This window comes from Dipodomys merriami, unplaced genomic scaffold (genome assembly GCF_024711535.1).
Source record: "Dipodomys merriami isolate MVZ:Mamm:240054 unplaced genomic scaffold, mDipMer1.0.p SCAF_177, whole genome shotgun sequence".
NCBI lineage: Eukaryota > Metazoa > Chordata > Mammalia > Rodentia > Heteromyidae > Dipodomys > Dipodomys merriami.
This window is the reverse complement of record NW_027203126.1, coordinates 170,292-196,683: the sequence shown is the minus strand read 5'-3', so window position 1 is coordinate 196,683 and position 26,392 is coordinate 170,292. Positions and strand designations below refer to the sequence as shown.

The window sequence follows — 26,392 nt, the reverse complement described above, 5'->3', positions numbered from 1 at the left end:
AGGCCTGGTAAGCCTTCATGGTGACCTCAAGTCCTCAGGCTGCCCATGGGCCTGCAGGATGCCCTGGCCTGTCTGCGCTTTGAGCTGATATGCCAAGGCTCGTGTGGAAGTGCTGGCCAGCTCAGTGGGGCCTTGGGGCCTGCGGGTGGCCTGGTTCCACAGCTCTGGAGAGTCTGCCTGAACCAGGTACCTTTATAAAATGACCCGTCTAAGACGTAGGTACTACTGTATCAACATTCCTTCTTCCCCGGGCTGCATTCCTGAGGCTTGTCTGAAAAGGAAGAAGCAACTCCATATACTCTCTGTATCAGGACGCTGGAACTGAGGGATGCATTTAGAATAAGGACCCAGAACCAAATGGCAGCACATGACATTTTATGGGCCTTTAAAACACCCTTTGCTTTACAGATGAGAAAACAGGTCCAGAGAGAGACGAGGCCTGACAGCACCCTTCCTTCTCAATCAGCTCTCCAGCTGCCCCGGCTCCTTTTCTAGAGCCTCAGAGCTCCGCAAGGGCCATGGCTGAAGCTTTAACTACTGCTGCTTAACTTTGCCACGTATAGTTGTAGGTGTTACACAGATGCTGAGACACTGCGTGAGGCTGGCTAACCTAATTTTATAATAAATTACCCTCCAGTCTCCCAGCCCGGTGTATGAAGGGGAAAAAGCCAGCACATAAGCATCTCCCAATGAACTGCCAACACAGTGGACAATGCCCCGCTGGCTCCCGGGGCCAATCTGCAGATGAGTCCCAGCTATGAATGCAGCTGCAGCATGGAAAGGCTGGGGGGAAGGGGGCTGGGGCGGGGTGCCCCAGACACCTCTTGAGGCACATGGGTGCCTAGAGGACATGTCTACTCACAAGGGACAGGCTGCAGAAGCAATCGAAAGTGGAAGGCACTTTTTCTTCTAAATGGTTGCCTTTAATAATTTTGCTATTTCTTGTCAACAATTTGTGTGGGTCTACTTATTAAAAATACGGGATCTATGCTGACAGCCAGGGGTGACACAGAGGCAATTCTTTCTCTGTGGACACCTGCAGGTTACAATATAGAAAAGGTGGCTTCCGGAATCCAGGTTCTTCATTTACCTGTATCGGATGAGTAAAAGACACGCTGTACGCACGCACGCAGGCAGGCACGCTGTCCTAACCCAGGGACACTCTCAGTGTGCCCGGGTGGAGCTGCTCGGGGCTGGCTCCCACGTGGCACTGCCCTTCCAACACACAGAAAGCTGAAGGTCTAAGAGGGGCCGGGTGCACACACACACACACACGAGCGTGCGTGTGGCCACACACGGCACGCCTTTACTTTTGTCCTGCACAGTGTGGACCGTGCCCTGGGCCCTGGCTCAGGGCTGGGGAAGTCACTCCTCAGACCTGAACTCCTGCCCCTGCTGTTGCATCCGGGATAGGACGCGCTCGTAGAACAGCAGGTAGGCGCTGGAGGACAGGACCTCCTGCAGGCTGGCCTTGCGGACAGTGTCGTCGGAAATCCACAGCCACTGGTTGCTGGTGGAAAGCGGATTCTTGGCTGAAGGTGGAGACCGGCGGTAGGTGACAAAGTGTCCAGAGTGCATGTCTCCATGGTGGACGACGACCGCCATCAGCCGGAAGAGGTAAGTGGAGGAGCTGAAGGGCGGGAACAAATGCCAGGGGTTGGTGAGCACAAGGCCTTGCAGACAAAATGAACCCATCCCACACGGCACACCACATCCCACACAGCAAGCTACACAACCACATCCCGCCCTTCCACAAGCATCTGTGTGTAGTATGGCATGTGTATGCGTGCATGGGGTATATCTGTACACACATTGTTACCCAGGAGATGGCTGAAGATGTGATTGCTTAAGTGGTATCCCAAAAAACAAACATTTCTTTGCATTGTATACATATGCACACGTATATATGCATGTCAATAGATTTTTGCTAATCCTTACTGTTCAAGTTACCTTCATCTTGGGCAACATGTCATAAATAACTGTCTACATTTTCGTCGGTGAAAAGCTGCTTGCAGGCAGCGTCCTGACTGCCTGGCTCACCTGTAATCAGGAACCACCGGGAGAGGGAAGGGCACTGGGGGTGGCAGGGCTGGCAATAAAGACGGGGAACAGGCGCCATTCATAAAAATCTGGGTTTTGGCAGCCCCTGGCTGATTCAGAACTGCAAGAGAAAAAGACCGGAATCAGTGAAAATTAGCAGTGGCTCTGGGGGAACAAACACATGGGGTTTTTGTGTGGTTTCTTTTGTGCCGGGCCTGGAGCTTGAACTCGGGGTCTGGGTGCTGTCTCTGAGTTTTTTTGCTCCAGGCTAAGGCTTTGCCACTTGAGCCACAGCCCCACTTCCAGCTTTTTTGGTGGGTAACTGGAAGTCAGAGTCTCCTAGCCTTTCCTGTCTGGGAAGGCTTCAAATCACAGTCCCCAGATCTCAGCCTCCTGAGTAGCTACAGGTGTAAGCCCTCAGTGCCCAGCCAAACACATGGTTTTGATTTCCTTAAAAAATGACGGGCTGGGAAGGTGGCTCAGTGGTAGAGCGCTTGCCTTGCATGCCTGAAGCCCTGGGTTCAATTCCTCAGCACCACATAAGCAAAAAGAAAAAAGCCGGGAGTGGCGCTGTGGCTCAAGTGGTAGAGCGCTAGCCTTGAGCTGAAGAGCTGAGGGACAGCGCCTAGGCCCAGAGTTCAGGCCCCACGACCGGATCCCCCCCCCCCCAAAAAAAAAAGTCTCATGATTTCCTTGAAAATGATCTCTCTATAAGGCTGTAGAGAAAAGACTACATTTTGGAGTAAGATGGTTACCAAAATTCCCTTTTTGTCCCAACTATTTTAATTGCAAACAGGAGAAAAGCATGGGGCCCCCTCCCTGCTGCCGCTCTGACGTCCCCACTGTGCCCCCAGACACTTGCTGGCCAGCGACTCAGCAGGGGCAAGCAGCCCCTTAACTGGCTTCACGGGGGGCTGCGTATCTAGAGTGTCCTGCAGCACCCCTAGACAGTATCTGCCTCCCCCATGCATGCCAAGTAGCACTACTTTCCCAGGAGACCACCAACACTGAACATTCCCAGCACTCTTCACTGCTCCACGCCGAGAAGCACTGCCATCTCTGGAATTCTGTCATCTTTCTAAGGAATACTAATGTTAACAGCAAGCAAACCTTTAGGACTGTAGACAAAACAAAGGCAAGCCAAGCATGGTGGTGCATGCCTGTAATCCCAGCACTCAGGAAGATAAAAGCAGGAAGATCAATGAGATCTTGGGCTACACAATGAGCTCCAGGCCATCTTAAGTTACACAGTGAGAACCTAAAAACCACAGGTTGGAGACATAGCTTTGTGGTAGAGCATTTGGCTAGCCTGGCCAAGGCCCCACATTATAAGAAAAATACTTTAAAAATCAAGGTGACATCCACATACTCTTCCTTTCCGTTTTCACACCTGGGGCCTCATAAACCAAGTAATTACTGTGACTAACTTTGCCCACAGCCACTGAGTTCTGACCATTAGCAGATCTGTACCCAAGCCTGGGAGAGGAGGAAATCATGGTGAAAAGGTCTTTGGTTTAAAGTAAGAGCCAAGGGCTAACTCCCCTCCTCATCCCATGCCTGCCCACCTCAGCTGTCCCCACAGTAGCCTAAGGACGTGATGAGAAAGAGCAAATGAAGTCTCCCTGAAAAGCTGTCTGGCCAGGCCACGCGCTTGGAGGGGCATGACACCACAAGGGGCCAGGGACGCCGTGTCAGCAAAGGAGCGGGCGCAGGAAGACAGTCCTGACGCTCCCTGCAAGGCAGCAGGTTTTCCTCATCTATAGTTCTGAAGGGCAGTGTGTAGCAGACACTAGCTTTAAAATATCAGTCTAGGCCAGATCTTCCATTTGTCAAGTCTTGCTTGTTCCCTGTGTGGAAATCAATTTCTCATCAGTAGACCGAGGGAGGACAGGACTGAGACCCCACTTACCAGCGAAACCCAGGTGAGGGTGGCAACAGAATGGGACAGAGCAGTGATTCAGTAAAGAAGCCATTTCAAAGTCAGGTGCTGGTGGCTCACACCTGTAATCTCAGTGACTCAGGAGGTTCAAATCAGAGGATCCAGGTTTGAAACCAACCTGGGCAAAAATATCTCCAAGACTCCATCTCCAATTAACCAGCAAAAAGCCAGACTGGAGGCTCAGCTCAAGAGTACAAGCAAGCAGAGTAAGAATGCTAAAGCCTGAGTTCAAGTCACGGTACCAGCACGCACGTGCACACACAAGCAAACACACACACACACACACACACACACACACAACCAATAAATCCATGTCAACTCAGTAAAATGTTCAGTGGTCATTAGCCAGGCCCTTTCCTCCCCATATTTCTTCTATAAGAGGGATGATGGTCTTGAGAGAAAGAAAAAAGTTCCCTGGAATGATGTGAAGCAATTTTTGGTTTTCTCCACACAGTGCTCCATCTATACTGCAGTTTTTAAAATATGTCTCTCATGACTATATAATTTTAACCTCTTCAAGAAATCATTGTTAAACTGACACCAGTGGTTCACAGCTGTAATCCTAGTAACTCAGGAGCCTGAGATCTGAGGCCCACAGTTCAAAGCTAGCCTGGGCAGGAAAGTCCATGAGACTTTTTATCTCTAATTTTAACTACCAAAAAGCCAGAAGTGGAACTGTGGCTCAAGTGGCAGAGTGCCAGGCTTGAGCAAGAAGAATAGGAGGGCCAGGCGCCAGTAGCTCACGCCTGTAATCCTAGCTACTCAGGAGGCTGAGATCTGAGGATCTTGGTTCAAAGCCAGCCCGGGCAGGAAAGTCCATGAGACTCTTATCTCCAATAAACCACTAGAAAACCGGAAGTGGCGCTCTGGCTTAAGTAGTAGAATGCTAACCTTGAGCTGAAGAGCGCAGAGACAGCGCCCAAGCCCAGAGTTCAAGCCCCATAACCGACCAAAAAAAAAAAAAAAAAAAACAATTAGGAGGAGGGAGAAGAGAAGAGGAGAAGGAAGAAGGAGAAGAGGAGGGGGAAGGAGAGAGGAGGAGGAGGAGAAGGAGGAGGAAGCAGCTCAGGGACAGCACCCAGGTCCTGAGTTCAAGCCCTAGGGCTGGCACAAAAAAAAAAAAAAAAAAGAAATCATATTTGGGGAGGCAGCTCTATAGTAAAAAGAATAAAACCCTCATACAACACTAAACCTGCCCTTCTCAAGAATTCAAGCTGCCACTTCAAGTAGCCTTCCTGAACTCCAGGTGATACACTGCTCGTGGCATAAAGACCCAGGTTTGTCTGTGCCAGACGCCTGCTCTCTGCTGAGGCATCAGCCAGCCAGCGGGCAGCACCTGGCTTGGGGGCTGCCAGCCCATCCTGCAGTTCCAACGCAGGCCCTGGGTTCTCCTTGGGTTTGGGGCTGTGCAGACTGGGTTTGTGGCCCAGGAGGCGGTACTTGTAGATGTCCATCATCAGGAACTCATTGAACTGCACGTGCTCATGGCGCTTGAGGGGCGTGCCGTGGCTGGACCAGCTGAGCCGCTGCAGATGGATGCACAGGCACTGGGGGAGCTGCGGGTGAGGGAGGAACAGAAAGAGCTGAGAACAGGCAGCAGTCCCTCCGACAGGCCCATCAAGAGTGTGGGGGAGGGGAGGCTCAGCTCACCTTCCCTAGTTTTAACTGTTTAACAAATGTGGTCCTCTGGTGTTCCACCTTTTCCCCATTCAAGGTTCCTTTTGCTTCGATCTGAAATACAAGCAACAGCATTTCTTCACAAGAATCCCTGGAGCAGGGCGTCTAGGGGCGTTGCCAGAGCTGGCTGAGGTTATACCTACTAAAGCCAACTCTACCTGCTGAAACCAACCCCTTGTTTGTGAGCTGTTTTCACTGATTCTCCCTGGTTGTCAAATAACAGTCACCATGAGGGAGGAGACAGCAAAATCAACACTGGAACTCTACCAGCGTGTAATCTATTTTGTTTTCTGTCTTCAAAAATTCTGTCTTGCTGGGTGCTGGTGGCTCACGCCTATAATCCTAGCTACTCAGGAGGCTGGGATCTGAGGTTTACGGTTCAAAGCCAGCCTGGGCAGGAACGTCTGTGAGACTCTTATCTCCAGTGAACCACCAGAAAACTGGAAGCGGTGCTGTGGCTCCAGTGGTAGAGCGTTCGCCTTGAGCTGAGGAACTGAGGGCCAGCACCCAGGCACAGAGTTCAAGCTCCAAGATTGACAAAAAAAAAAAAAAATCTGTCCTCATGGTTCCTCTCGATTGAGAGAGTAAGTGTCAGTTACAGAGGGGGAAGCAGGAGGTGAGAGAAATGGGAATGGTGGGGACTGGAGCAGATTGGAGAGGGCGGATCTCAACTCCAGGCTGCACGTGAAAGCCTTTCCTTTACACAAAAACCTAGGAAGCAAGACTCCCCAGATAGCCACTTGCCAAGCCACGCCGGGGGGCGATGGCGGTGGCTGAGAAGGCCTGCTGGGTAATATGGGCGGTGCCACAGAGTGCAGGTCAGCTAGGGGACGCACCTTTGTGCAGTTGTCGCACACAACATCGCGCACGGACTCGGAGGAGATGAAGTGGTGAAGGCAGTGGTCCAGGGTCAGCGGATGACCCTGAAAGAGGAGAGGGAAAAAGAAAATCCGAACAACGCAGGGACAGCTGCATGGACAGCGTCAGCCAGGGCAGGGGGCACCACATACCACAAAGGCACCCACGCTGCCACTACTGACGGGCTCCAGGTTCAAAGGCTCCACATTGAAAACCATCGTGGACTTTTACATTGAGTTTGAGCTTGAGAATGTGTTATGTGCATGTGTTGAAAAACGTGTGCAACAAGAGAAAAATGACCCACCCATAATCAGGCATGGTGCCACAGATGATAGGTAAGACAGGGCCCCAACCACTGTCTGAAAGACCCAGTCCCTGGGGCACACAAAATGCTTCCAGGTTCTCTCAGACTGATCTGTGTTCACAGTAGACTCTAAAATAAGCCCAAGGTCAGTACGTACCCAGGTGGCAGCTGGAATGCTCAGTGAAAGGCTATCAAAGGTGTCAAAGCGAACAGGACTCTGAAAGACAAAGTCCAGAAAGCACTTATATTCAACACAACATATGGAAGATGTGTCCACGAGAATTAACAGTAAAATGTAAGGGGCTGGAAAGGTGGCTTAGCAGTAGAGTGCTCGCCTAGCATGCATGAAGCCGTAGGTTTGATTTCTCAGTACCACATAAACAGAAAAAGCCAGACGTGGTGCTGTGGCTCAAGTGGTAGAGTACTAGCCTTGGGCAAAAGAAGCTCAAGGACGCCGGGCGCTGGTGGTTCACGCCTGTAATCCTAGCTACTCAGGAGGCTGAGATCTGAGGATCTCGGTTCAAAGCCAGCCTGGGCAGGAGAGACCGTGAGACTCCTATCTCCAAGAAAACCGGAAGTGGCGCTGTAGCTCAAGTGGTAGAGCGCTCGCCTTGAGCTGAAGAGCTGAGGGACAGCGCCCAGGCCCAGAGTTCAAGTCCCACGACCGACCAAAAAAAAAAAAAAAAAAAAAAAAGAAGCTCAAGGACAGTGCCCGGGCCCTGAGTTCAAGCTCCAGGAGGGGCAAAAACAACATCAAAACAAACAAACAATAAGCCATAAGGTAGTTATAAGCAAATTCTAGCCAAACAACTTTGGGAACTTAAAGAGTTATGAAGAAAATCCTGATGAGCAGGATTGGAGTTTTGATCCTGTGGATATAATCAGAAACAAAACTACAAAGATGTCATCTTCACAGCATTATTCTGAAGAGCTGAAACACCTTGAGAATGAATGATAAACTACATTATAGCATGCCCACAGACTGAACTAGGATAATCAAGTTAACATAGTAGGAAGCTGATTATGTGGCAATATGTTCATGTTGTATCACTAATTACCAAAATGCAGATGAAAAAAATACAGTCAGCATTGTTGCTTTTGGTAATGGAAAAGCAGTTTAGGTTTCCCCTATTTCGAGGTCTGAAACTAAACAAAACTATTTGAGTGACTAGAGCTGCCAAAAGCAGGTAAAAATTGAAGTCAATTCAGATGAAAACAAAACCAAAACCCGGGGACTCCATGGGTAAGACTTGCCTGGCATTTCTGCCCACTCTACACAAAGACGGGTGGCCTAAAGCAGCCCTTGCACAGGACTGAGTTGCTAGAACTGAGAGTCGAGGGCTAGTAGAGACTCAAGGCAATCCCCAAGGTAACAAGGGGGGTGGGGGGAGGACGAGCTCCCAAATCTATTTATAGACTGTCCAGCTTCAGGGCTGACAACAGGACTGAGCATGCTCAGGGAAGACTCCGCGGAGGGCTGTAAGGTAGCAAATGGAAGGTACAACTGAACGGACATTCTGTTGTCCAAGAAAGGGGAGATAAGGTTTGGAATCTGAGCCCAGGCAAGTTAACTGGCTTCCAGCACAACGCCCATTTTCCTTCAGAGGAATCCAATGTGGCACATGGTGAAGGACAAGGAGGTAAGAGACTACACGGGATCTGCTCAAGCAAGGACTGAAGGGAAACATAAATTACACAGTATATGGACAAATGGAGAATCTCAGCAGAGAAATCATTAAAAAGAAAGAAAAAATAAAAAATAGAAAGAAATGGACCTGGGAGATGGAGATCATGAGGATCATGGTTTAAGGCCAGACTTTGGCAAAAACTACAGGACATCCCATTTGAACTCACAAAAGCTGAGCAGGACCGCATGTATTTGTGACTCCAGGAACACAGGAAGCAAAAATAGGAGGACCGCTGGCCAGGCTGATTTGGGTATAAAAGTGAGACCCTATTACAACTTTAACTAAAGTGAAAAGGTTGGCAATGAGGCACAAGGTCCTGAGTTTAAAGCTCAGGACCACCAATAAATAACAGAAACTTCATAAAAGCATAGTCACTAAAAAGAGATTGGAGACAGAAAAAGAGCCAGTGAAATTGAAGGTGGGTCCATTAAATGACCAAACTCTAGGAACAAAGGAGAATGAACTACAAGAGATGCACCAGCCCCCAGTGACCTAAGACAAAGGAGACCTTGTGAGGAGATGGGTGTGTTCATTTGTATATATAAGCATACATTAAATCATTACTCTGCACACCTTAAATATATGCATCTTCTATCAGTCACTTATACCTCAATAAAGAAGTGAAAAAAGCTATGATGAAGCTAAGCCCTGGTGGCTCAAAGCTGTAATCCTAGCTGCTCAGGAGGCTGAGATCTGAGGATTGTGGTTCAATGCTAACACAGACAAGAAAAATCCCTGAGACTCTTATCTCCAATTAACCATCAGAAAACTGAAAGTGGTGCTGTGGCTCAAAGTGGTACATCTCTAGCCTTGAGCAAAAGAAGTCGGGGAGGGCTGGGAAGGTGGCTCGGTGATAAGAGTGCTTGCCTTGCATGCATGAGGCCCTGGGTTCGATTCCTCAGTACCACATAAGCAAAAAAAGCTGAAGTGGCACTGTGGCTCAAATGATAGAGTGTTAGCCTTGAGCCGAAGAGCTGAGGGTCTACAGAGCCCAGGCCCAGAGTTCAGGCCCCCCGACCGACAAAAACAAAAAACAAAAAAAAACCCTCAGGGACAGTGCACAGGCCCTTAGTTCAAGCCCCAGGACTGACACAAAAACCAACCAAAACAATAACAACAAAAAACAACCTTGTACCAAAGTGGAAACAGTGTTGATGTTTTCCTCAGATGATGGGCAAGATGTGTGTGCACCACATATTTAATATTACCCCTGGGTCACCTTCTGCTGTCACTGCTTCTATAGAGTGAAGAGCCGTGCAGGCTGCCACACACAGGAACTGGAAAACCTTACACTAATCCAGAGAAGCCAACACCAAAGGCTGCACGCAGTAGGATTCCACTATAGGAAAAGTCCAGGTCAGGAAAGTCCACTGAGGTCTAAGCACAAGAGTGGCTGCCCGGACCTGGGGACTAGGGAATAGGGATATGGCAGAAGCACGTGGGGGGACATGTTCTAAAATTGATTGAAGTGACATTCCAAAATTTCTGTAACATTATTTGTGTTACGTTAAAATTTTTCCATAGTACATTATTTTAGCAGTGTGATGCTGCACATCTATAACCCAGCACTTACTTAAGGAGGCTGAGGCAGGATTTTAAGTTCAGGCCAGACTAGTCTACATAGCAGGATCTTATCTCAAAAATGTTAAAGAGCCAGGTGCTGGTGGCTCACACCTGTAATTCTAGCTATTCACAAGGATGAGAGCTGAGGATCATGGTTCAAAGCCAAAGGATCATGGTTGAATCCGGACCAGGCAGAAAAGTCCATGAGACTCCTATTAACCACCAAAAGCCAGAAGTGGAGCTATGGCTCAAGTGGTCTCAGCAGAAAACTTCAGGGCTAGCATCCAAGCCTTGAGTTTAAGCCCCAAGATTGGTGAACATGCATGTGCATATACATGCACACACACACACACACACACACACACACACACACACACTTTTTTTTTTTTTGCCAATCCTGGGGCTTGAACTCAGGACCTGGACTCTGTGCCTGAGCTTCTTTTGCTCAAGTCTAGCACTCTACCACTTGAGCCACAGTGCCACTTCTGGCTTTTTCTGTTTATATGGTACTGTGGAATTGAACCCAGAGCTTCAACACTCTACCACTAAGCTACATTTCCAGCCCACATTTTTTAATTGCTTTATTTTTGCTGGTACTAGGGCTACAACTGAGGGGCTCATGCTGTCTCACAGCTGGCATTCTACCATTGGAGCCATACCTCTAGCCTGGCTACCTACATTTTTGTGGATTAATTGGTGATGGAATCTCATGAACTTTTCTATCTAGGCTGGCCTTGAAGAGAGATCCTCTGGATCTCAGCCTCCTGAGTAGCTAGGATGACAAGCATGAGCCACCAGCCCCCGAACCAAAAAAAAAAAAATTATTTAAAAACATCAAAAACACATTTAAAAAATCCCAGTCCCTAGGTTAAGTATAAACTCAACCTTTAACTCAAAAGCCTTTCCCTTGCTCCTGGGGTGAAAGGGCGCTCTCAGGTGCCCGGGACATGACGGCACTGACCAGAGGGGCAGACAGTCCATCAGGTGTGCGGGCCCGGGCCATCACAGAGGTCAGCATGCACTCGCAAGTCCTGCCCAGAGTCCTGACTCACAAAGCGCAGGCGGCCTGGATGGGGTGCTCTTACCTGGTGCTCACAGTGTTTGCAGACCATGTTGCTAGTGAGTCTACCGTGAAAAGGATGCTGGGATTTCCAGTGACTGGACGTGGGCTGAGGGGACCCTGGAAGGCAAAGTGCTCATAAGATGCCATGTTTAGATGTTTCGCCCCGACCTCAAAAGTTAAGCCTCCTTTCCAGTATTTAGTAGGTCTTCATCCTTAGACAAAGCACACTGGAGGAGCTCTCACCGGCGACCCCCAGACTCCCGCTCCCTCGTGGGAGTATTCCAGGACTTGCACATGGCTTCTATAGAATGGAAGGAGCCCCATGGAGGGTGCCATGAGGGAACCTGCTGGCCAGGGAGCTACGCCTCTGAAACAAGGTCTGAAGAACTGGGATTTTCTGCTTCCTCCAGAGCAGGGCAGCGCTGGGTCCAGCACCCCAGTGCCAATGTCACCGAGGATGGTGAGGCTTCCATGCAATGCCTGGCACCCAGTATGGCCTCTCAAACTCTTCCTTATTACTACTATTGCTCAAAGGGACCAGGTGCCAAATTGTACTGTATTATGGCTTCAGTGAACAAGGACTTGTGCCCAGTGAGAGCTGTGATTGGCAATAAAAGCGGGTCAAGGTGGAAATGCTGAGGACAAGGCTGACTCAGCCCATACAGTTCCTTCTGGGTGGCGAAACCCAAGGAGGTGGAAAGAAAATCCTCGTCTGCAGTACATGAAGTCTAAGCAGAGAAACCTGGGCAGGGCTGGGTGGCAGGAACATGGACAAAGCCATTGGCAGGTGTTTGCAAAAACACAAGCTCCTTTGCAGGAACATCACAGTTTAAGCTAGTTGGAGTCTCTCCAAAAAGCAGAACAAAACAATGAACAAAGCACACACCTCCAAACCAAGACCTTTTTTTGTTGGTGGTGGTAGTGGTCATGGGGCTGAAACTCAGGGCCTGGGCGCTAGCCTTGAGCTTTGGCTAGTGCACTACTACTTAAGAGCCACAGTGCCACTTCCAGTTTTCTGGTGGTTAATTGGAGATAACTGTCTCACAGACTTTCCTATCCGGGTTGGCTTTGAACTGTGATCCTCATATCTCAGCCTCCTGAGCTGCCAGGATTACAGGCCTGAGCCACCAGTGCCAGGCAAGATCTTCTTAAAACAAGCAAATTATTGACATATGTAAAAAGTACCCGAGCAAGTACCTCTTGTGCGGCAGGTTATCTGTTTTGGAATTCCTTCTGATTGCTGCAGGAATAAAGAGAGACAGACTGAAAACTGCTGCTCTCCTTTCTCCCAAAACCACCACCCAAAACCTCTGAGCTCCTAGGCTGACGGCATCCCTCAAAATCAACTTCCAACAAAGTCTGAATTCCTCAAAGTAGCCTATGTATCCTCTCCAGCTAGTATCTGTATTCCTTTCTGGAATTTAATCAAACTGCCTCCTGTCTCTGCTCTTTTCCTCCCTTTCTGGTTAGCTGTTATCAACTCCTTGAATATGGTATTGTCCCAGGAGGAGAGGACTAACTCGGCAATTCTACACCCTATGGTAAGCAGGAGAAAGGAAAACACTGGTTCTGTCAAAGCCAATATAAACGTAGCTGAGAGTCACACTTAAGAGCTAACATCGCCGGCCAGGTATGCCATATACAACCGCACAGCTTCCTTTCCCCTCTGGATTTCTGGTGAACCTCACACTTGTGGTTAAGAGCCGTACGAGGGGACGCCTGTGCTGCCTGCACTCACCACACACACGTGCATACACACATTCACGCATGGACTGGTGTGCTGGAAATATGAATGGTTTACCTCCAGGGAGTGGACATCAAACAAATGTGTGACCCGTGGCTGGCGGTCTCGCTCATCTTCCAGTGAAGAGGTGATGACGTGGAATAACTCGTGAGCATCCTGTGAATGGGAGGCGCAGAGAGGACTCCCTCGCCCTCTGAGGCAGAGCCCTGACAGTTAACCAGGGCAGGATTTGTGTTCCTCATTGAATAAGACACTTCCACAAGACACCTCTGTCCTCAACCCAGGGAGGATGAGGGGCTGCCTCACGCCACAGACTGAGCCTGTGTCAGCTTTACTGAGATGGCGCTGACCTTTACACCCTCACTCACCCCACTCCAAGGGAACACTTCCCCTCAAAACCATGGCAAAGCGCATCAACAAGGCCACCTGCTCAGTTTTTTTACTCGTCTGGCCTTATCTCCATTATATCACCATCACCCACTTTTGGCTTTTTCTGTGTATGTGGTACTGGGGGACTGACCAGGGCTTCATGCATGCTAGGCAAGCACTCTACCACTGAGCCACCTTCTTAGTCCCCACCCTTTCTTCTTTCTTAAAGGCTGTACAACATGGAATTCTAGAAGAGCCTGGGCTGGCAGTGTAGCTCAGCTGAGCGGCAGTTCTAGCCCCAACAGCAACACCACTGTTGATCTGTGGGTGCATTGATGGACACTGCTATGGCTTTTGTGAATGGTCCTGCTCAGGACAATTACCTGTTTCAGTTTTCAGTCCTTTGGTGTGCACACACCCAGAAGTGGGATTGCTGGACCGTGTGACAAGGAGACACCTCTGTAAGGACCAACTCAGATGAGGCTCGCCAAAAAAGCCTCAGTCCTGCCTGCTGCTCTCCTGCCGCTCTCCCTCAGCCTTAGCCATGCCCGCTGCTCTCCCTCGGCCTCATCTGTGCACGCTGCTCTCCCGATGCTTCCCAAGCTTTCAGAACTCAACCTCAAGCGTGGCCTTGTCCCACATGGTGATCTTTTAAACTACACTGGATCAAAGGCCAGCAGTGATCTGACTCTACCCTTAAACATTTTCCTGTTATCTAACACCAGCAGGGGAAAAAAAACAATGTCACCCAAACCTCTAGGCTCTCTAGGATGAAGTCCTTGCCTCTTTCTAAAGGACCTGGGGATCTCTAAGAGCCTCTGAATGACAAGTCAGCCAAGACCTGAAAAGACCTTTGCTGTGTATGCCCCATCCACTGGGCGACTCACCGCTGTGTGACCTCCTCCATGACAGGAAGTCAGAAGTCGATGCTCTGGTTCCAGAGCACTGATGCTGAAAGCTGGGGATGTCGCTTGATGGCAGAGCACCTGCCTACCACGTTCTAGACCTGGGCTCAGAGCCGGCACACAGGCCCAAAAATGTTACAGAAATGTATGCTCGGGCCAGACAGTCGTAAGGTCTGGATCCCAGTCATGGCAGGAAAGGATTCTCCAAGTTCAACCTGCTGCCTGCTGGGCTCACCTGTTCTTCAAAGGATGAGATCTGCCACCTGTACATTCTTAAGACATCCAGCAAGCAGCTTGCATCTAAGACCTCATCCTCAGTGACTTCCTGGCAGGACAAAGCTGGACACAGAAAGGACAAGACAATTACTTAAAGTCACCCGCAGAACGGACCAGAGCCCCCATGTGGCACACCCTCTTCCGTTTCAATGAGCTGTAAAGTTCACTGCGGAGTTCTATCTCCTTCAGCATTCTTGGTAGCCTGGGGCAACGCTTGGCAGGCCATTCAGCACCGAATGTTTGCTGAACGAACCTCATCTTCCATGAGACTGTAGCATGCAAATGAAGTAACTGATTTCTGGATCTTTAAACTACCATCAATACAAATGTACTGCTTGCAGATGCATGTTGAGTTGAATGATCTGAACTCACAATCCTCAGGGTCAAAGGGCCTCCTATCCCATTAGTCCAGCTCAGTGCCTAACTCAGCCCCCAGTCCCCTCCCATGGCTAACTCAGTCTTTGCTTGTATTTTTATCTCTATGATCCCAGCACAGGGTGTTAGCTACATAGGGCAGCCAGCAGGGTTGCTGAATGCTTTACTTTTCAATCAAAAAGTAGAAACAAATCTAATGAACAAATAATAAAGTAAAAGTTTGACCAGCATGATGGTATGCACCTGTAGTGCCAACTACTAGGAAGGGGAAGGAGGAAGAATCATTTGAGCCATTAGGAGACTGCCTGGTCTATAAATGAATTAATGAATGATAAAAAAGAGGGAGCTTGGTAGGCTTATAAGTTGATGATCACATCTAGATCAGGGGTTAGTCTTATAACTAATTGTATTGTTAATGGGCTATATGTGTCTATACAACTACTCAACTCAGTGGCTGTAGTACAAAACAGCCACAGATAACACATAAGCAATGGAGTGTTGCTATGCCCTGATAAAAACCTTTTTTTTTTTTTTGGTCAGTCATGGGGCTTGAACTCAGAGCCTGGCTGTTGTCCCTGAGCTTTTCACTCAAGGCTAGCACTCTACCACTTTGAGCCATAGCCCCACTTCTAGTTCATTGTAAATTACAGTCTCACACACTTTCCTGGCTTTGAACCACGATCCTCAGATCTCAGCATCCTGAGTAGCGGGGATTACAGGTGTTAAGCCACTGGTGCCCAGCTCTGATAAAACTTTATAAGTGAAAACAAGGGCCCTACATATGGCCCACAGGGTGCAGAGTGTGGGCTCCTGATGCTGATCACATACTCCGCTACTGGTATGTTGGGAGATAAAGAAGCAGGGCCTGCCCTCTCAGCAGTGTCTGTAAGCTCAATGACTCCCCACACAAACTGCCTCCCCAGGCTTTGATTTACAGTCAGTGGACAGGAGAGAGTCCTTTATATACTTCAGATGCAATCTGCCCAATCGATCTCCATCCTCAGCCCTGAGTGTGGCCATGTGGGCAGCTGGTGCTAGGAAAGCCTGAATGAAGTGTGGCACATGAAGGTAGGCAGGCCAGGGCTGGCCCTTTACCCTTCAGGACCAAGGGAGCAGAACTGAGAAAGGAACTGCACTTCCCTTCCTCCAGCCGCTCTTTCAGCAATTCTTCCATTCACTTCTTTCATCCAAGAAGAAGTCCAATGTCTCCCTTAGCCTAATTTTGACTCACAGGCTATGGGGCAACATGGCAAAATCTGCTAACCATTTTTTACCTACAATACAGCAACTGGCTTTTTCAGGATCTGCTAAAGAAATGTGCTTATGGGCATGAGCAGTTGTGAGTAAAAGAAGCTCACCACAGCCTCTTTGTGAAGATGCAGAAAACTAAGCAGATGCCATACAGCTACAAAAGTGAATGAAGGGCAGGCGCTGGTGGCTCACACCTGTAATCCTAGCAACTCAAGAGGCTAAGATCTGAGGATTGTGGTTCAAAACCAGACTGAACAGAAAAGTTCATGAGACTCTTACCTCCAATGAACCACTAAAAAGCTGGAAGTGAAGTCATGGCTAGCCTTGAGCAAACAACAACAACAACAACAAAAGAAAAAACCCACAAACCTTTTAATCTACTGGTGTCTCAGTGTTTTTCCATGATGACCCACCTGATCCTTCCTACAATCAAGCCATTCACCCTTTTCGTCACCTGCCACCCGGGCTTCTGTGACCATGCCTATGATCCCATTCGAGCCCCCCTGTACCTTTGAGGAGGTGCAGCAGTGTTAGGGACAGGTACTGGTGTGGCGGGGGCTCCTTCTGGTCCTTGCTGTACTGGGTGGTGAAGTCTTCCAGCCACTTGATGAACGCGGGGCAGGCGGACAGGCCCTGCAGCAGGGAGTTCATGAAGCAGGTGTTCCCTAAGTTCACCAGGCCAGGCACGAGCCCTGAAAAAAAATGCAGATGGGGAGGACAGCACATGGCCATGGAGCAATCTCCTCTTTTCTCCTGTTTGGTACCTGAGGTTCTGCAGTGTGACCTTAAATCTGGAATCCTAATCTGAGTAGATCGTTTGCCACAGAGATCTGGGTCAGGCATTCTGCCTGGGCCAACCTGGGTCCTGATTCTCCTTCAGATTTTAAGTGACAGAGGGCCAGGTCTCAGCTATGTGTTTACTCTGAAGCCCATGGGGTATCTGGCACAGATTGGTTTATCATTAACCATCTGAAAAAAGTAAACCAGATCTTCTCTCTTTCCCTCCCTCATTCTCTCACTGTCTCCTCTTCAGTAACAGCCATGTTTCTCAGAACACAAAACAATTGCTCTGTTGTGGGTCCAAGAACAATGACTTTGTTCTTTCAGGAGAACAAGAGGAAGGCAAAACTCCACCAATTCTGACCCCTTGCTCTGCTGTGATCAACAGAATCTGCTACCTTTCCCTCTTTGGCTGAGAAAAAAAAACAACTTGTAATATCAAAGCTCTCCAACATGCATGAGAATTTATAGTGAATCTCATTATAACCTCCCTCAAATTGAACCGTGATCGAATTTGGCTACCTCTATCCCTTCTTTTTTTTTTTCTTTTCCATCCCTTTCGTTCTTCTTTCTTTCTTCAACTGAATTTGAGTCAATGTTAAGTAGAGTAGTATTTACAACACAGGACATTTAAAAAAAATAAGGAAATGAAATTTTTTTAATGAATGAAGAAACTAACTTGGTTTTTACTGGCTAGCTGCTAGCAGGGACTCAGAGAAACCACAAATGCATGACATAATTAGTCAGCTGAACTACTGAAAACACACTTGCCATCTGAATGAGAACAATTAAGCCACTTGAAATATGTCATTACAACACATTCCCTAAACCCAAGTCTGGAAAAAGGCTAGAATAGATGTCCTTTTACTACAGGGTAGAAAAATCACGAGACAATGTAAAAGTACTACTTCACAGACCCAAGTCCTAGATGAGGATACACGAGAACAAAATACGACCCACTCCCCAGCTTTCTGTACTGCTCCCAAACAAAAGGGGTTTGCGTCAAATGCACAGACCATTACATGCTGGCCCAATTCTTACCTTTTCTACGCTTCTTTCTCTCTGTAATGGGACCCCAAATAACATATATTCCTGCTGCAAGAGCAGCGGCAATTCCTCCTATAACACCCCAGTTCTTCATGACTTTATATCTAGAAAAGAAAACATGTTCACTGTCCTCTCCCATCACAAATCCAGGGTATGGGTATACATACAGTTAGAGAATAATATTTTGTCAAAAAAATAACCAGTCAACCCTTTACCTGTGTTTATGTTAAAGTAAATGAACAGAAATTGGACTGTGTCTTTAAACACTTAATAAATACTAGCTACCACACTTGCAAGTACAATGACTCCAGTTCATTCATGGAGTTACTCTTCAGATTTCTTAATGTGTCACCTTGCTTTTCACAAGGTACCTGCACAGAAGTGGCTGGGAATTAAAGAAGACTGCCACTGACATGCTACAGCCCTGGAAGTGTTTTCAAATCTAATTAAACCCTGCTTGGTGCAAAAAAAAATCTAATCAGACCCTAAACTTAAGGTTCATACTATTTCAAGCACTGTGATCATCTTAGCTCTCCTCACAACAACCCCAAAGGCCAGGTGTGTTGGTGTATGCCTATAATCCCTGCCCTGGAGAGGTGAAGACAAAAAGATTGAAAGTTCGAGACCTGTGTGAGATACAGTGAAACCTTGAATTAAGAAACTAGAAAACAAAAACAAAACAAAACCAACAAACTCACTCAATCCCAAGGATGTACGTCCTATTATATTGAAAGAGGAGGGAGCTGGGAGACACAGAAAACTTGGCAGAGTGAACGAATGTGGATCTGAATCCAAGTTGGATCTGAATCCAAGTTCAAAGTCTGGATTAAAGCCATGAAAAGTTCCCTAGGGAGCCAGGCACTGGTAGCTCACACCTGTAATTCCAGCTACTGAGGAGGCTGAGGATCATGGTTCAAAGCCAGTCTGGGCAGGAAAGTCCATAACACTCTTACTTCCATGCAACCAGCAAAAGGCTGAAGTAGAGCTGTGGCTCAAGTGGTACAGTGCTAGACATGAGACCCTGAGTTCAAGCCCCAAAACCAGTACACACACACACACACACTCTCTCTCTCTCTCTCTCTCTCTCTCTCTCTCTCTCTCTCTCTCTCTCTCTCTCTCTCTCTCTCTCTCTCTCTCTCTCTCTCTCTCTCTCTCTCCTCTCTCCACTAGGAAAACTGAAAGATACAGATTTGAAAGGAAGGGAGATAGAACTTGTCCAAGTATAAGTGAAAACCTCAGGGAACAAAGAAAGGCTCTGGAAACTTCATTCTGTGTGTGTTGGGGGGGATACATGTGTACATGTATGTGCGTGCATGCATGCACTAGTTTGCACTGTGGCTTGAACTCAGGCCTGGGCACTTTCTCTTAACATCTGCACTCAAAGCTGACCCTTTATCACATGAGCCACAGCTCCACTTCTGGCCTTTTGATGTTTAATTGGAGACAAGAGTCTCAAGGACTTTTCAGCCTGGGCTGGCTTTCAACCATGATCCTCAGATCTCAGCCTCCTGAGTAGCTTGGATTACAGGTGTGAGCCACCAGACAGTCTGGAAATTCCATTCCTATCCAAAGTTAACACCAGGAGGAGATGTAGGAATTGGAGGTAAAGAAATCTTGATCAGCTCTCCAGTATGTTGTGGGGCCTCAGGCCCGATGTCTTGGCCCACATCCCCACCTTGAAATCAAGGTCCAGAACAGGCTTTCAGTCCTACATAAGAAGCTATTTTGCCCTAGTTCCAGAGGAAGCCAATCTGAGCCACAGGTCTCTGGCATCTAGGGTCAGTCAGCAATAGGGGTGTGACGCTCAGCTCTGAAGCCTGCGGCTCTTGGGAAGGTGAATAGGAGGAGAGAAATGGGGGCTGTGACAGGACTAGAGATGCGGACAATGGGGTCCTGGAAGGAATAAAGAGCCTGAAATTGTAAGCAGGACTGGGGGTGGGGGGGTTGTGGAGGCGTGCACACGTGGAGATCCCTCTTGGCAGAATGGGGTGGGGGCGACAACAGGAATGGGGGGGGGGTCCTGACAAGATGGGTCTGCAGGCCTGGGACACTTACATGATTGTGAGAACCGAGGCAGGATTGAGGAGCCCCGGGTCAGTGCAGTGACAATGACTGGGAAGCCCAGAAGGATCCGGGTATCCTAAGAAGACGGAGGGGTCTCGACAGGCTTAGGGGGCGCTGATAGAATTCGGGAGCTTCGAAGTCCGGGGCCACTGACAGGATGGAGAAGGCAACGCAGGAGGGGGTGGGGGGGGGCGGCGAGAGGCCTCGAGGGGTACAGACCCAACTGGTGCCGCCGCAGGGCTGGGGACCCAGAGTGGCGTCACCCTCCTTCCTCGGGGCCTCCTCCGACCCTTCGGGACCCAGGAGCTTCGGAGTCCTCGGCCCGGTGACATCGACGCGGGTGCGTGTGGAAAGGCCGCCCCCGGGCCCGGGCGTCTCCGGCCGCCCCGCCCCGCCCCCTGAAGCTCACCTGACCGCCGCCCCGGTCCGCAGGAAGCGCTGGATGGCCCTGTCAGCCGCGGTCATGGCTGCCTGGGCCCGGGAGCTCAGCATGGTGGCCCCCGCCGGAGGCCAGGCGCCGTCCCCGCCGTCCCCGCCGCCTCCGTGACCGCTCCCGAGGCTCCCCAGGCGGCGGAACCCGCAGTTACGACCCCACCTCCTCGGGAGGGGAGGGGGGGCGGGGAGGAGGGAAAAGATAGCCCGGAGGACAAGCTCCCGAGAGGACCGGAAGTGACTCCCGCCGGAGAAGAATAGCTGACGAACCCGCGTCTCCGCGGTTCCTTTTTCCCCTTAGCAACGGGAGCCGCTGCCGGTTGCCAAGGGAGGCCCCGCGGCCTCGGAGGCCCGCTTTCCCCCGGCCGAGGCCGAGGCGCCGCTGCTCCGCAGAGACGTTTCGGTGCGGAGAGGAAGGGTCTTCTCCGGTCAGTGGGGTCGGGCCTCCGCTGCCGTTTTTCCGTGTCGAGAGGCTGTAAATAGCTTGCAGAGCGGAGCTCTTCCCCGAGTCCCAACCTCCTGGCCGCCACGTCCCGCGGCCACGCTCCTCACGCGCGCTTCCCGCACCCGCCCGCGCGTTACCGCGAACCTCAGACACTGAGAGACCCGGCGTCTTCCGAGTAACGTGTTTAAGACAAGAAGGGGGGGGCAGATTGGTGGGGGGGGCAGATGGGGGGACAGATTGGTGGGGGGCAGATTGGGGGGGGGGCTCACGCCCGTCATCCTAACTACTGCAGGAGTGCGATCTGATGATGGTTCGAAGCCAGCCCCCGGCGGGAAACTCTGTGAGACTCTTATCTCCAATTGAAAAAAAAAAAAAATGGCTGGAAATGAGCGCTTGCCTAGCGTGCATGAAACCCTGGGTTCGATTCCTCAGTACCACATGCAAAGCCAGAAGTGGCTCAAGGGATAGCGTGCTAGCCTGGAGGGGGGAAAATAGAAGCCCAGGGACTGTGCTCAGCCCCTGAGTTCAAGCTCTCGGACTGGCCAAAAAAAAAAAGGTACAAATGGAGCTGTGGCTCAAGTGGTAGCATGCTAGCCTTGAGCAAAGAAGCCTGGGTCATGAGTTCAAGCCCCAGGACTGGTACAGAAAATAATAATAATAATAAGCCAGACACATAAAAACAGATACTACATGATCTTATATTTTAAAAGTTCAGAAGCAAATACCGAGCTAAGCCCCTAACACTGAGTAACAACACCTCCCAGTCTCACAAAGTGTCCATAACCTAAGCAAAAGAAGCAGGAAGTGAAATCCTAATTCTCTCTCTGGGTAAACTACAAAATAAAATTTGTGCTCATAAAATATACATATATATATATATTTTTTTACAAATCTCAAATATGCAGACAGAGCACCTATTTACCACAAATGGGGAGGAGAGGAGAGGAGAGGAGATGACAAAGGTCCAAAGGTGTAAAAGAACAGCTTTGTAGGGTGCCTGGGGCCAGAGATCTATGGTACAACATGAGGTCCACAGAGAACAAAATTGTATTTGGGATTAAACAAGATCTTTGTCACACCCACAAAAATGTATGGCTATAAAATGGCACATCCATTCATCTCTTTCATTATAGTAACCTTTTTACTTTCTACTGGGATACATATCCCATGAATCATATATCCTGTCATGTCATGCTGTAAACCTCCAATGTGCCCCCCCAAAATTTTTTTATTACAACAGCTATGCAGTACAACAATCTCCACAGAGGCAAATGATAATCAGAACTGGACCTGGTGGCTCTATGCTTCAACGAGGAGAAAATAATACGGTTAAAAGAAATGAGAGATAGGATGTCCTCACACACACAGCTTGTGCCCGTGCTTGTGTCCTTTGAGGGACATAAGCATCGTTTCAGCCAGTCTGAGGTTTCCTTTTTTTTCTTACTTAGTTCTGTCTCTGAGCTACTGAAAACAAAGAGAATCAGTTGAGCACCAGAGCATCATGCCTGTAACCTTAGCTACTCCAGAGGCTGAGAGCTGAGGATCATGGTTCAAAGCTAGCCTGGGCAGAAAAGTCTGCGAGACTCTTATCTCCAAATAACTACCCAAAAGCTGGAAGTGGAGCTTGTGGCTCAAGTGGTAGAATGCTAGCCTTAAGCAAAAAAAGCTCAAGGACAGTGCCCAGTGTTAGGTTTTTAAAAAGAGATAGCCGAGTAAGAACAGCAGCACGCACGTGGTATTCAGGTAAGGGGTAGGTTTATTCATTGTTCTGGCTGGCACCAGGCCATGTTGACCCTCCACCCGGCTGGGGAAGGCCTGGGAAAGAGAGAAAGCTGGGGAAAAGAGCTAAGAGAGCTAGAAAAGAGCAGAGAGAGAGTCTCGGCCTGGGCCAGGCCTTATCTAGGGTATGGGTGGAGAAAGGTGTGGCCACATCAAATTCAGATGTGACCTCAGCAGATGCAGATGTGACCTTCCAGGTGTCCCAGTTGCCTAGGTAATGCAGGTACTGGGTGGAGACTTTGCTGAGAGGAGGGTGGAGTCTGCTCGCCATCCAGGAGAGGACCTTACACCCAGATCCTGAATTCAAGCCCCAGGACTAGGTTTAAAATTTTTTAAAGGAGGAAGGGGGGGGGGGGGGGGAAGAGGCAAATGGAACAAAGAGTAAAATAACAACTTACATCATCACATTACATTAGTACCTTATATTATCACACACTTAAGTGGATCAAACTCTTCAGTTAAAAGCTAGAGATCAGAAGAATGGCTAAAAATAAAGTCCAACTATAAATTGTTTAGTCTCCTTTCAGCTGGGCACCAGTGGCTCATACCTGTAATCCTAGCTACTCTGGAGGCTGAGATCTGAGGATCCCAGTTCAAAACCAGCCTGGACAGGAAAATCCAGGAGACACTTATCTCCAGTTAACCACCAGAAAACTGGAAGTGGAGCTGTGGCTCAAGTGGTAGAGTGCTTGCCTTGATCTGAAGAGGTCAGGGACAGCGCCCACGCCCAAGACCAGAGCTCAAGCCCCAGGACAAAAAAAAAGTCTCCTTCCGGATTCACAATAGATAGAAAGTAAATGGGTAAAAGAAGTTAAACAAATCAAAAGAGTGAGTATGCTAATAGCAGACAAAATAGACTCTAACACAAACATTGTAATTAGAGACAGGCATGATTTTTTTTTTAATGACAAAGGGCCAATCCATCAAGAAGACGTAGCAATTGTAAATGTACACACACTTAATAGAGCCTCTGAGTAAATGGGTGGGGATTAGGTAGAAGGAGGAAGTGAACAATTCAATAACAATAGTTTGAGATTTCACTACTCCACTTTCAATGATGGATTGAGCAACTCCAAAGAAAGGAAAACAATGCAGCAGCACTACAAATCAGTGCTTTCCCCTCCCCCTTCTCTCCTTATTTTTTCTTTCTTCTTTCCTTCTTCCTCTTCTTTCATTTTTCCTCTTTTTTCTCTCCCTCCCTCCTCCTCTTCTTCCCTCCCTCCCTCCCTCCCTCTCTTCTTCCCTCCCTCCCTCCCTCCCTCCCTTCCTTCCTTCCTTCCTTCCTTCCTTCCTTCCTTCCTTCCTTCCTTCCTTCCTTCCTTCCTTCTTTCTGCTATGGTCTCACTGTGTAGCCCAGGCTGACCTCAAGCTCATAATCCTCCTGCCTCAGCCTCCTGAATTCAGGGATTACAGGTATGTACCACCATACCTGGCATAAAAACATTAATAGACATTTATAAGGCAGTCTTCTCCACAATAGCAGGGTATATTTTCTTTGTGAGAGGTACATACATTCTCTATATAAACCAGATATATTCTTTAATATAAAACCGTGTGAGAAGTGGCGCTGTGGCTCAAGCGGTAGAGTGCTCGCCTTGAGCTAAAGAGCGCAGGGACAGTGCCCAAGCCCAGAGTTCAAGCCCTGCAACTGATAAATAAATAATAAAAAATAAGTTTAAAACCGTGTGGGGCTAGGAATGTGGCTTAATGGTAGAATACTTGCCTAGCATGCATGAAGCCCTGGGTTCAATTCCTTAGTACCACATAAACAGAAAAAGAAGAGGTGCTGTGGCTCAAGTGGTAGAGTGCTAGACTTGAGCAAAAGAAGCTCAGGGACAGTGCCCAGGCCCAGAGTTCAAGCCCCAAGACTGGCAAAAATAAAATAATGAAAAAAAAGTATGTTTGGGCACAAAACAAATTTCAACAAAATTAAAGGGATTTACCTGACAAATTCCAAAAAAAGGCATTTATCTTTATGAACTTAAAACATTGACTTCCTTTTAAAATTAAGTTCAATTTTCATGATGAGTAGATTGTCATCTGGATAAAAATAGGGTTTAGGACACAGTTGACTTAGGAACTGCTTGTATAGAATATATGCTATTTTTTTTTTTTTTTGCCAGTCAGTCTTGGGTCTTGAACTCAGGGCCTGGGCACTGTCCCTGAGCTTCTTTTGCTCAAGTCTAGCACTCTACCACTTGAGCCACAGCACCATTTTTGGCCTTTTCTGCTTATTTGGTACTGAGGAATCAGTAAGCCACCTTCCCAGCCCCTAGTGTATGCTTTTATGTTTTCAATAGTTTAGGCTAAGAGAATCTCACTCATCTCTATTCAAGTCTCTATTTTAAAATGCCTTGCTTTAAGAATCAGATGAGTGGGGCTGGAAAGGTGGCTCAGTGGTAGAGTGCTTGTCTTGCATACATGAGGCTCTGGGTTCGATTCCTCAGCACTACATAAGCAAAAAGAAAAAAGCCGGAAGTGGTGCTGTGGCTCAAGTGGTAGAGCACTAGCCTTGAGCTGAAGAGCTGAGGGACAGCACCCAGGCCCAGAGTTCAAGCCCCATGACTGGACCCAAAAGAATCAGATGGGGAACATCATAATGCCTTACCCTGGTATAAAATTAAGCCCATCTGACTGTTTCTTGTCATCGTCGTCCTCTTCTTCTTCTTCTTCTTCTTCTTCCTCCTCCTCCTCCTCCTCCTCCTCCTCCTCCTCCTCCTCCTCCTCCTCCTCCTCCTCCTCCTCCTCCTCCTCCTTCTTCTGTTCAGGTACTAGGGCTTGAACTCAGGGTCTGGGTGCTGTCCCTTAGCTTTTGCTCTACCACTTGAGCCACACCTCCACTTTCAGCTTTTTGCTGGTTAATAGGTGATAAGAATTTCATGGAGGGCTGGGAAGGTGGCTCAGTGGTAGAGCACTTGCCTTGCATGCATGAGGCCCTGGGTTTGAAATTCCTCAGCACCACATAAGCAAAAAGAAAAAAGCTGGAAGTGGCGCTGTGGCTCAAGTGGTAGAGCGCTAGCCTTGAGCTGAAGAGCTGAGGGACATCGCCCAGGCCCAGAGTTCAGGCCCCACAACCGGATCCAAAAAAAAAAAAAAAAGAATCTCATGGAGCCGCCAGGGCTGGTGGCTCACCCCTGTAATCCTAGCTACTCAGTCCATGATACTCTTATCTCTAATTAACCACCAGAAAACCAGAAGTGGCGCTGTGGCTCAAGAGGTAGAGTGCGAGCCTTGAGCTGAAGAGCTCAGGGACAGTGCCCAGGCCCAGAGTTCAAGCCCCACAACCCCCACCACCGACAAAAAGAATCTTATGGGCTTTCCTGCCCAGGCTGCCTTCAAACCACAGTCCTCAGATCTCAGCCTCTTGAGTAGCTAGGATTACAAGTGTGACCCATGGGCACCTGACCCATTGGCTTTTGGCACACCCCCATTTTCTAGACAGAAGATGTGGTTGGCTGGAGCCAGCTGCCTTTATAATATCCCTGGGTGCTGGAGATGTCTTAAAGATCAGAGTAGAAGCAGTTCACAAGCCATATGTTTATAAGTTTAGAACAGAGGTTCTGGGGCTGGCCCTGACCAATCGATCAGCAGGTCTCACCTGAGAGGAACCAGAAACTCCACGCAGCCTCTAGAGGGGAGAGGCCTGGCCATCAGCATGTCATCAAGCCTCTCCAGAATACCCCCACACACCCAAAGGCGAAAAACCACTGCTTTAAGAGAAAGATGTCAGTGCGAAAGAGAAGAACAAATGAAGGCAGTTACTCTTGGAAGGACTGTGCTCCCAGCTTCTGGG

General features: G+C 48.7%; 1 protein-coding gene across 1 annotated transcript; it reads right to left on the bottom strand.

Moving 5' to 3' along the window:
* Positions 1 to 358: 358 nt before the first annotated feature.
* LOC138829824 (ubiquitin carboxyl-terminal hydrolase 30) lies at positions 359 to 20,670 on the bottom strand. The gene is made up of 13 exons (XM_070026351.1): positions 20,353 to 20,670; positions 17,874 to 17,983; positions 16,562 to 16,744; positions 14,386 to 14,489; positions 12,934 to 13,032; positions 12,330 to 12,372; positions 11,155 to 11,249; positions 6,976 to 7,035; positions 6,493 to 6,579; positions 5,630 to 5,710; positions 5,316 to 5,535; positions 2,041 to 2,161; positions 359 to 1,630 (listed from the first exon to the last, which is right to left on the bottom strand). Exons 1-13 carry the CDS (start codon positions 20,433 to 20,435, stop codon positions 1,366 to 1,368), a joined length of 1,551 nt encoding a protein of 516 aa, XP_069882452.1. The 5' UTR covers positions 20,436 to 20,670; the 3' UTR covers positions 359 to 1,365.
* Between the last annotated feature and the right edge of the window lie 5,722 nt (positions 20,671 to 26,392).